Genomic DNA, 11,263 nt, shown 5'->3' with positions numbered 1-11,263 from the left:
TTATTTAGGCTGCAAAAGGGTTTATTTGCCGGTGCGGATGACGGTGAGGCTAAAGCAGCAAGACCCCTTTTGCCTACACTGAAAGCTATGCCATTGCCTATGAACCGCTCGCTTCATACACTTTACTAGAGCAGCAGTTTCAGCCTCAGAGCTGTACATCCCGCCTCAGCCATCTCTCTTCCACTCATTTTTACATTTGCGCGCCCTTTCAATCCCAAGTGACGTATCTCCCGCCGCGACCAATCAGCAGTCTCTTCTGGTCAGGACAATGGAAGGTGTTCCTCCAACCCGCTTAGCTCCTGCCTCAGCGGCAGCCAATAACAAGAAGCCTGTGTTGAGAGTAATGTTACCAGTGCCGAGAAGAGTGAGGAGGCTGCGTATCGATCCAGCTCACAGCCATTGCAGTGCATTGGACTACATACTAGATCCAGGCAGCCTTGGTGGCCGGCGTGAGCGTGTTTGCGACTTGTTTGAACTGCGGTTCTTGAGCGTACGAGAGTGTGGCACAGGGTAAGTATATTGCGGGGTCCTTGGCAAAGCAGCCAGCCGGAGTTGAGGAGGCCGACGCTCCCAGCCTGGCAACGGTGAGGCTTTGGGGTGCGAAGGGCAGGATTCGTTCCTCACAGCCACACACACACAAAGGGGGGAAATCGGGCTGGGACCGAGCACACACTTTCCTCGCCACCTCGGAGACGGAGGAGGGTGGCGGGAAGGCGGCGAAGTCATTAAAAAAATAAAGCCGCCTGGGGAGTTTCGAGAAGTGGGGAAAAAAAGGACCATAAATCCTGGGAACCCCCCCCCCTTTCCCGTCGTGCCCCAAGATCCCCAGTCACGGTCGGGATCGGCGCCGTAAATCCGTGTAAATGGAGGAGGACTCGATCCGTTTTAGCCCGGCGAGCGGGGCGGCGGAAAGCGGTCCAAGTGTGAATAAGCCGCTTACATTAGCAAGGCGATACAGAGCCATCTAGCCATTGCTGCAGCGTCTGTGAAGGGTTGGTGGTGGGGGGGGGGAGGGAGGGAGAAGCGGCGGACTCTCCACACGGACGCCCCGGTCGGTCGAAGGGGGAGGAAAAAGGAAGAAAAACGGGGAGTGGGCGCGGGGGGTCGCCTCGCCCGCCAGGAAGCCCCGCGATGCTGAATTGCAAGGAGCGTTTCTGGGCGTTGCTGGCCTCGGGGCGATAAATCACCTCGGGAACTGCGCTTGCTGTAACATGGCTGACGAGAGCCGTGTGTAGAGCAAGAGAAAACAAGGCGAGAGGAGGGCTGGCTTTGCGCGCAAGGCAGGGGGAGGCGCGGACGGGCGGGCGGGCGGGGGCGCAGTTCAGGGGAACTTTTTCAAGGCGCCTTTTCTCTCCTTGGGCGAGGAAAGAGCGCCGGCGACCGTTTAAAAGTCCAGGTCGGCTGCAGGTGATTTATATTTTTTTTTTTGGCCTTTCTTTTTCCACACACCCCCCCTCCAATTCACACACACACCCGCCCCGGAGTTAATTGGGGCTTTAAAAAAATAAAACTAAAAAGGAGATGTTCTGGCGGGCTTTGGGAGAAACGAGACACTTCCCCCCCCTCCCCGTTTGCATTTGCTTGCAATGGCTGAATGTGTGCGCCAGAGTACAGAGCGCACCGACACACACACACACACACGCGCACACACACGCACAAAGGGAAGGAAGGAGCCATATTCTCTATGAAGCAGCGGCCATTCCGAGAAGCGGCCTCTCTTCCTGCCGAACGAGTTGCTGCAAAGGCAACGCACGGGGAGCGCTCTGGCTATGTGTAGAGGCGCCGCCACGCAGCGGGCAGGGCTCGGGTCCCGCGCACCCGCTGCCAGCGCAGCCTTTCCGTTGTAGCGGAGCTTCCGCGAATCGCATTTCGAGGGGACTTTCTCTCATCAACAAGGCGTTTGCACAAAATGGAAGGAGAATTGCTGCTGTCGGTGGTGACCTTCTTAAGCAGAAGCCTGCGCCATTGTAGGGGGGGGGGGGAAACCCGCCCCGCTTCTTCGTATAATACCGAAGCACATGGAATTAGAAGGATCCCACAGTTGTACGGCTTTAGCTAGGGTGTCTGCGTCGTTATTTTTTTTTAAAAAAATATGTCTATTATTAGGTAATTTTTTTCTCAACCTTAAAAAAAAACAACCCGCACGTGATACTTCACTTACCCATAATGTGGACTTCGCGTTACTTTATCCTGCACCTTTTCTAAAATTACATACTTGGAAACACTTAATAAAGCGTGTTTAGAATGTTTACTACGGTGTGATTATTTTTCTATTGTACTTTAAACAATGCTCTGTATTCATTGGATGAAAATAACAAAAAGTTTTCAGATGCATTACACTTTTCATAAAGTATGTTTGCAAATTAAATTTATTCAAATAACATTTTCTTAGGGTAAGGCAAATTAAATATAGTAACGTTTTTTTTATAGATTTCTCTCTTTTCCTATGTTTTTTTTTTCATTATTGAGTCCAGTTACTCAGATATCCTTATTTATTTCTGGGAGTTTTTCTGACCTGTTTCCATATAAGCATGAGTTGACTTTTGAGTCTTGTTTAACAGTCAGAAACTTTAAACTGGATGTGTTTAGTTAGGAAAAAGAAATCTTTTTTCTGTCACACAGGCCAAACTGGCAGGAAATTGAGCTTAATAATACTGGCCAGAACTGTAACATATTTCCTTACTTAAATTGTGCAAATTAAGGAAGAGAAGTGCTTCATGGCTATCTAAGAAAACTCAGAAACAGTATTTTTTCTCCTTAAAAGAAAAGTTTAATGCAAATAAGGAAAACCATTTAAACACTTGAAAAAACAAAATATTTAATTTAATTTATAGACATTAGCTTGATTTGCTGGATCAAATCTTAAGGCTGTCTAATAGGAAACTATCATTATATTTTTAAGCCCTTATTTGTCTAATTCACACTGGAGCAGTTTTTTTTATTGCTTTACCAACATCCTTTTCTAAATCTGTTGGTGGCAGCTCAGATTTCATTGTTTTTAAGAAGTAGGACTTCTCTTTTTGGCTCAATTATAAAAGCCTGCAGAACTACATTTGTCATTTTATTGCCTATTATGTAAAAATAATAGAACTTTTCACAAACCTTTTTTTTTAAATCTACAATTTCCCTAACCAGTTCTAACATTTTCTTCCTTACAAGTTTGTTTTGAATTGGCACATGGAAATTCCTATCTAATATGTTCACTATGTGTTTATGTGCCTGGAAAAGTCAATGGTACATGCATTCCCCTCTTTCTCTGTAAAAAAAACATTGATTTAATTTTATACATGGAGGAGGAAAAAGAAAAATAGGGTACTTGATATGAAATACAGAAAATAGCTGGGGTAGATGTCTTCAGGTAAACGTACATACATACCTGTGCATGGAGGATAGTTTTGGGTTACACAATAAACAAGGTGTGTTCGTCAATTTAGTTTGAAAGAAAAGATTCAGAAGTTACAGACTTCTAGCCCAATTAGTAGAAAATATTCTGTAGGACTTAGTATCAATTTATGCTGTGTCATAAAATTTATAGATATGTGTTATGTATATACATTCCTTGCAGTTAAGGAAAATATACTTTGAAACACTAGTGTAACATTTTTTGATAATTTGTATAAGCCTAGGCTATTTGAATTCTTATCGCTAAAAATTAACATGCATCCCGTAACATAATTTTTATAAATGGAGCATTTGTCACTGATAGTATCTTCACTATTCATCTGCAAATGTGCTAGCAATTACAGAACCGGGAACCTAATGTTGTACAGTATATGCAGACTTCGGATATTCTCCATTCCTTGTCTCCAGAGGATTTCCAAATATTTGCTACAGATTTGCATGTATTGCTGTAACAATATTTAATTTCTAGATCGGAAAACGTCTTCCGTAGGCTAAGGGCTATAGTTGACCTTTGTTATCCAGGGCCACATTTCAAAAGATAATGGGGGTGGCAAAGACATAAGTTAAATATAACTCCATGTTTATATTTTGTCATGTGTTTTGGTATTTTTTCTGTTAGAAAGGAAGGGTTTTGGATCCTTGTACATACTTGGAGACTAATGCATTTCTAGACTAGATAATCAGAGAAGGTTTGATTATAACTTTTAAAATAAATAGTCCCCAAAGTCAGATAAGAGTGCAGCTTTATCTCAGAATGTAAATTTGACCATTCATAACATGCTTACTATGAAATCCAAAATAATTTGTCAAGAATTTCCATTTGACTTTTAGAAATCTTCAAAAATGGGCAAAGGTGATCCTAAAAAGCCAAGAGGTAAAATGTCCTCATATGCCTATTTTGTGCAAACCTGCCGGGAAGAGCACAAGAAGAAACACCCAGATGCTTCAGTGAATTTCTCAGAGTTCTCAAAGAAATGTTCAGAAAGGTGGAAGGTACTGTTTGTTAAAATAACAATAAAAAGCACACTTATGCTAATATAATTTTAAAAATATAATTTTAATGATTTAAATATCATTTAAAAATATTTTTATTCATAAGAAGATTCCAAGCTAGAACTATGGATAAACTTTCATTAAGGATGCTTTCTGGTCATGTTTTATATACATATATAGACTATGTCTGCTAAAGAAAAGGGGAAATTTGAAGATATGGCACGAGCTGACAAGGTTCGTTATGAAAGAGAAATGAAAACTTATGTACCCCCAAAAGGAGAGTCAAAAAAGAAATTCAAGGATCCAAATGCACCAAAGAGGCCTCCGTAAGTAGATTTTTATAGTTCGCATGTATGTAGTTGTATTATACCGATACACACACAGAAGATTTAATAGTTGAAAAATAGTGCTACCCTTATTTTTGTGTCCTGTTATAATTTACTATTTGTGAATAATACTGTTTTGAAGCTGCTATGCAAAAATCATTTGTTAAACCTTAATTGTTCTGTAAATCTATTTTCAGTTCGGCATTTTTCTTATTTTGTTCTGAGTATCGTCCAAAAATCAAAGGAGAACATCCTGGTCTTTCCATTGGGGATGTTGCAAAGAAACTCGGAGAGATGTGGAATAATACCTCTGCAGAGGATAAACAGCCCTTTGAAAAGAAGGCTGCTAAACTGAAGGAGAAATATGAAAAGGTAAATTACAAATCCATCTTAACATAGTAAGATTGGAATAATAAATTCCAGGCGTTTATATTTATCAGGAATATAGCCATATGTTTGTGCATTTTTTCTGGAGTATAGAATACTTATTTTCTCTTTATATTAAAATTCCTGTTTGGTTGAAACACCAAATAAACTAGTGCATTTAGACTTGTTTCCTTTTTAGTGGAATGTGAGTTCAAATCCCTCCTTAGTCATGAAAGCCAGTCCCCTCTCAACCTAACTCACCTCACAAGGTTGTTGTGGGGAAAATAGGAGGAAGGAGTATTAGGTATGTTCGCCACCTTATGTTGTTTGTGAAAATAAGGTGGAATTTAAATAAAATACATTTTTAAATGAAGCTGAAGCATTAGGAAGACTAGTAATTTTTAAAAAGTAATTAGGATTAATAATAATGGCATCTTGTAGACAACTTTAATAGATTGATAATGTTATGGCTTTACTGCATGTTGATTAATGTAAAATATTAGGATTCTATCTTAGAAAATATGAAAGAAATATTTATTGAATTTTCACGACCATAATAGGAATTTTATGAATTTTGGACATAAATTTTGTACTTGTGGTATTGACAAAATATACTATATAAGACCACTTTTACTTGTGGGATTATAGCACATGGTTTATTCCCTTGTTTCAACTGGGACTAGAGAAGGACTTAAATAACATGATTTGTAGTAAAAGTAAAGGTTCCCCCGCACATGCGTGCTAGTCGTTTCCAACTCTAGGGGCCGGTGCTCATCCAGCGCTTGTCCGAGGACGTCTCCGTGATCATGTGGCCAGCATGACTAGACGCCAAAGGCGCACGGAACACTTAGCTTCCCACCATAGTGGTCACTATTTTTCTACTTGCATTTTTACATGCTTTCAAACTGCTAGGTTGGCAGAAGCTGGGACGAGTAACAGGCGCTCACTCTGCTACGCAGCACTCGGGATTTGAGCCGCCAAACTGCTGATCTTCTGATTGACAAGCTCAGCGTCCTAACGCACTGAGCCACCACGTCCCTTTTATGATTTGTATTAGGAAGATGAATTTATGAGTTGAGCATCAACACTTTAGATGATGCGTTAATGAGTTTAGCATCAACACTCAGAATATTTTTCAGTATAAAACACAATTTAGAATATGAATACAGACTTGGCAATAGAAAAAAGTTTTAAAAAACAGGTGAAGTAAAAATGAGGATTGGCTTATTGAGCTTTACTATGCAGTTCAAAGGAATGTAGTTTATACATGCTGAAGGTGGCACTATCTACTCTTTAAGTGAAGTGTGTGAAAAGTTGAATTCTTTTGTTTAAACTTTATTAAGTGTAATCATAACCCAGCCTTCTGTGACATCCAAACATGATTTACACTCAGAATTACAATTTTGACCGATTTGTATTTAAACTGAAGAACTATTGATCTCATTACAAACAAGAGTATGTTGTGTAAATAAAGTTTTTTTTGCTTTTCAAACCAAGGATATTGCTGCATACCGAGCTAAGGGAAAGCCTGATGCAACCAAAAAGGTAGCTCCCAAGCCAGAGAAAAGCAAGAAAAAGAAAGAAGAGGAAGATGATGATGAGGAAGATGAAGACGAGGAGGACGAAGAAGAGGAAGAAGAGGAGGAGGAGGAGGAGGAAGAAGATGATGAATAAGTCTTTTAGATCAGATTTTCTTGTCTATAAAAGCATTTAACCCCCCTGTACACAACTCACTCCTTTTAAAGAAAGGAAAAAAAATTAAGCATAAGGCTGTGTAAGATTTGTTTTTAAAACTGTACAGTGTCTTTTTTCCTTTTTCTTTTTTTGTATAGTTCAAAGCTACCAAATATGTCTTTTGGTAGACTTGTCCTTTAGTGGTATCTCAGTGGCCACTAATGTTGCCTAGTACAGAATGGGGGTTGTAAATTGGCATGGAAGTTTAAAGCAGGTTCTTGTTGGTGCACAGCACAAATTAGTTATACATGCAGATGTAGTTTATTATTCATCTTGAGTTGTCTGCCTCATAAAATAATAGTTGTTCTGTTAACTAAATACCACTCTGTAATTGCAAAAAAAAGAAAAAAGTTGTAGCTGTTGACATTCTGATTGCTTCTAAGTAAATACATTTTTAAAAAAATTAGTATTGTTGTCCTTTTAATAGGTGCCCTTGTAAAGTCAACATTTCCCTTTTTTCCCCCTTCTGGAAACCTTTTTATGTTTCGCCCTTTTGGGATCACGTCAGAATTTTGTCTCTTCATGTAATAAGTTGATAGAATGATACAAGAGTTTTGAGCAACATGCCCTATATAATTATGATAGGGTAGGAAATAAATATTTACCGGAATATGCAAAACATGTTTTCCCCCATGTAACTGGTCACAATAAAAAAATGTTCTTAACCAATTTGTATTTGCTCAGCTTTTGCTATGTACAATATTCTACTGAGTTGTATAAATTTGCCAGTTATAGAAGGATGAGAATTAAAATACAATTTCTGTGGCATGAAGTACTTCTAGGAGAAAAATAATTTAGGGTGCTTCTGAGGCCACTAAGTATATTCTCACTTTGATGTGCAAAGAATTTACATGTATGATTTCATCGGCTAGTAGTAAGTTGAATTTGCAAATACTTTAATACAGAAGAGAGTAGTCTAAGCAGGTAAAGTTAAATGCTAAATTACTGTAATCCTTTTAGGATACCATGTCAAGTGATTGTGGGCTTTATGCCATGGATACTCCTGGTAGTAAACATCCCACAACAAAATACTTTACTTTGCTAATGTTTTTTATAAGTGATACCATTGATTGATTTGTATAAATTCATGTTTTCAATCCACTACTAGTTTTAGCCCATTTTCAAAATTTTGTATTGTCTCAAATTAAAATGAGATGTATCTTTTTCTGTTACCTTTTATAACATTTTTGATGTCTGCCCATTTTGTAAGTTAAAATAGTAGTGGGAAGTGCATTTTTTTCCATTTAGCTGTGAAATATAACATGGTATTCCAACAACCTCTGATTTGATAAAATATAGATTGCTTTGAAAACCAAAGTTAAATTTTTTGCATTTTCAATAAAAATGCTGGCAGTTATGAACTCGGCAGAATAATCTGGGGATTGATTGAGAATTCTGTAGTTATGAAATAATGGTGCCAGTGTTTAAAAAAAATAGCATTCTTGTAATTTTACACACTTTTTTGATGGAGTATTGTTTTGTTATACAATTTTGACTTTTAAGATTCTTACTTCAATTTTGCATTTTATGTATAACCTCAGGAGAATATTGAACATCTGATTTCCTGGTTGATACTAATAAAATAATAATTACAGAGGTTTTATATATTTAGTTAAGTTATTTTACTTAGAATAATTTCCACTGATTTAATCCATTACAGTATTTACCACACCATTGAAATCCATAAGCAGCAATGTTTGTCACTAACATGCAATAGCTTTATTAACCTTCAAAAATACAAAAAAAATGTTCAAGGAAGGAGTTTCATGACCCCAGAAATTGCCTCAGTGGGTCTAGTTTACTCTAAGCAGGATTCTGGTGCGGAAAGACAAATATATTTTTATGTAGTTCCTGGACAATATAATCCTATGGATATGAGGTGAGAAAGAAGACAAGTCAACATTTTTCCAGATAGCTAAAAATTTCATTCAGGGTTAACTTAAAACCAAGCTTGATTTTATGTAATTTCCCTTTGCCCTAGCAGCTTGTTTATCTCACATTTAGGAAAGTCACCAGCTCTTATAAATACTGACATAAGTAATAGTGGTACTTGCTAATCAAGTCATAAATAACCCACTTAAGAATATTGCAAAAAACCTAACAGTTGAAATCAAGTAACATTTTGATTTCCTAGGTTTTGTAAATGTAATTATCCTGATTATGCAGATAGTAAAGTATAAAAAAGAAATTAAAAGACGCTTGCTCCTGGGGAGGAAAGCCATGGCAAATCTAGACAGCACACTAAAAAGCAGAGACATCACCCTGTCAACAAAAGTGCGTATAGTCAAGGCTATGGTCTTCCCAGTTGCAATGTATGGCAGTGAAAGCTGGACTATAAGAAAGGCTGAGCGCCAAAGAATTGAGGCCTTTGAACTATGGTGCTGGAGAAGACTCCTGCGAGTCCCTTGGACTGCAAGGCAATCAAACCGGTCAGTCCTAGAGGAGATCAACCTTGACTGCTCCTTAGAAGGCCAGATCCTGAAGTTGAAACTCAAATAGTTTGGCCACCTAATGAGAAGGAAGGACTCACTGGAGAAGAGCCTAATGCTGGGAAAGATTGAGGGCAATAGAAGAAGGGGGCGACAGAATGAGGTGGCTGGATGGAGTCAATGAAGTAGTAGGCGTGAGCTTAAATGGACTCCAGAAGATGGTAGAGGAGAGGAAGGCCTGGAGGAACGTTGTCCATAGGGTCGCGATGGGTTGGACACGACTTCGCAACTAACAACAACAACAAAGTATAAAAAATTATGAGAGGATAAATTGTTTAAAAGATTAAGAGGCCTACAGCACATTTTTAGTTATAAAATGTTAAGACCAGCTGCATTTGCATAATAACGCATTTTAGTCTAAGGTGAGAACCCAACCTGAGTTTCAGTGTTCCCCTAAAATGGTGCTGAATAAACCATGATTAACCTAAGTGTATCTTGTAAATACCTGTAGGATAAGAATGCTTAAATGTGCTATTTTTTGACACTAAAAATATAGCACTAGGCATTTTTAAAACCTGGTCAGATTACGTTTTTGGAAATGTATGCTCTTAAACTTCAGGTCTTCAATATGTATAGTCAGGCAATTTCAAAATCTGAAACTGATTTCCAAATTAAAGTACAGTACTATTTTAACCATTTTTAAAAATCATGTAAGGTAAAAACTAAACGCTTTCTGGCTCAAGACACTTTTGTCTCAGTCTGGCTCAAGCCACAGGTTTCTGAATACTTGTGACAACAGCACATTCTGCCCATATATCCTTGGAAAGAATTTTTGAAAGATGTCTCAACACGAAAACTTGCCATTATATTTGTAGCTGATAGCATTATCTTATATAATTATGTTTGATCAGTTATGAGGCTGTAATTCGTTCAGACTTAAGTACACAATTATTTTTCCATCTCAAATTTATAAATTCATTACATGATCATAAATTGTAGTATTCAATGGGAAAAATGTTTTCTCTTTTTTTGTCTGAAAAAAAAATCTCATGTCTGAATAGTTCTAAATATTAATTGTCCATATAGGGGAGTTTTATTGTCTTATCTCTTAGGTTGCCATTTTCTGCATTTTTCTCAGCTCTACAAAAGGTGACCTGATACTTAAAAATTTCCATTTCTTGAAACGCACGCATACACCTGCGCATACAAAATAACCAGGTGGAACTTTGATACCATATACTGGAAACCTTGGCCGGGCTTGAGTTTGTATTCTAGTGTGTCCCTTTGCACTGATGCTGAACTGCACTTGACTTTTTCGTATTTATTTTCCCAATGATACTTTTGGAGCTCTTTGTGATTTTTATAGCCTGAATAGTTAGGCTAAAATTAAAATATACTTTTTAGTGATGAAAGCTTTAAACTGAGGAAACCAGGAATGGGTTTCAGCAGTTCCAAAAGAGAATTTTACAAATGGTGATAAGGGAATCCAATGGATTTTTAAATATTTTCTGTATATTTTGAACAAGAAATAATTTCTTGTGTTATAGTATTTCCGCTCCCTAGAGTCCTTAACCTTTACCTATAGGAACTAGTTAACTTACAAGAGAGGTGTAAAGTTAAAAAGTTTAATAGTTTAATAGAAAGAAAAAAGTTTAATAGAAAGGAAAAAAGTATTTGGCTGCATATGCAGAAGTATACTTGAAAAACAGCATGCTAATAGAATAAGATTGCTACATAATATATAAATGGCAAATGCCAGTTTTCTATAGACATACCATGCGAATAGAATAGAATAGAATAGAATAGAATAGAATAGAATAGAATAGAATAGAATAGAATAGAATAGAATAGAATAGAATAGAATAGAATAGAATAACAGAGTTGGAAGGGACCTTGGAGGTCATCTAGTCCAACCCCCTGCTCAGGCAGGAAACCCTATACCATTTCAGACAAATGGCTGTCCAGTCTCTTCTTAAAAACTTCCAGTGTTGGAGCAGTCACAACTCCTGGAGG

At 37.9% G+C, this 11,263-nt stretch overlaps 1 protein-coding gene across 1 annotated transcript; it reads left to right on the top strand.

The window, feature by feature from the left end:
* The first annotated feature begins 313 nt into the window (after positions 1-313).
* On the top strand, positions 314-8,418 carry HMGB1 (high mobility group box 1). Its single transcript, XM_081326776.1, has 5 exons — positions 314-510; positions 4,234-4,395; positions 4,576-4,721; positions 4,919-5,093; positions 6,585-8,418. The coding sequence occupies exons 2-5, from the start codon at positions 4,246-4,248 to the stop codon at positions 6,759-6,761; spliced, it is 648 nt and encodes a 215-aa protein (XP_081182902.1). The 5' UTR covers positions 314-510; positions 4,234-4,245; the 3' UTR covers positions 6,762-8,418.
* The last annotated feature ends 2,845 nt before the right edge of the window (positions 8,419-11,263 follow it).

Source organism: Vipera berus (assembly GCF_964194415.1).
Source record: "Vipera berus genome assembly, chromosome: 4".
Taxonomy (NCBI): Eukaryota; Metazoa; Chordata; class Lepidosauria; order Squamata; family Viperidae; genus Vipera; species Vipera berus.
The sequence above is the reverse complement of the archived record's forward strand: the minus strand, read 5'-3'. Positions and strand labels throughout refer to the sequence as shown.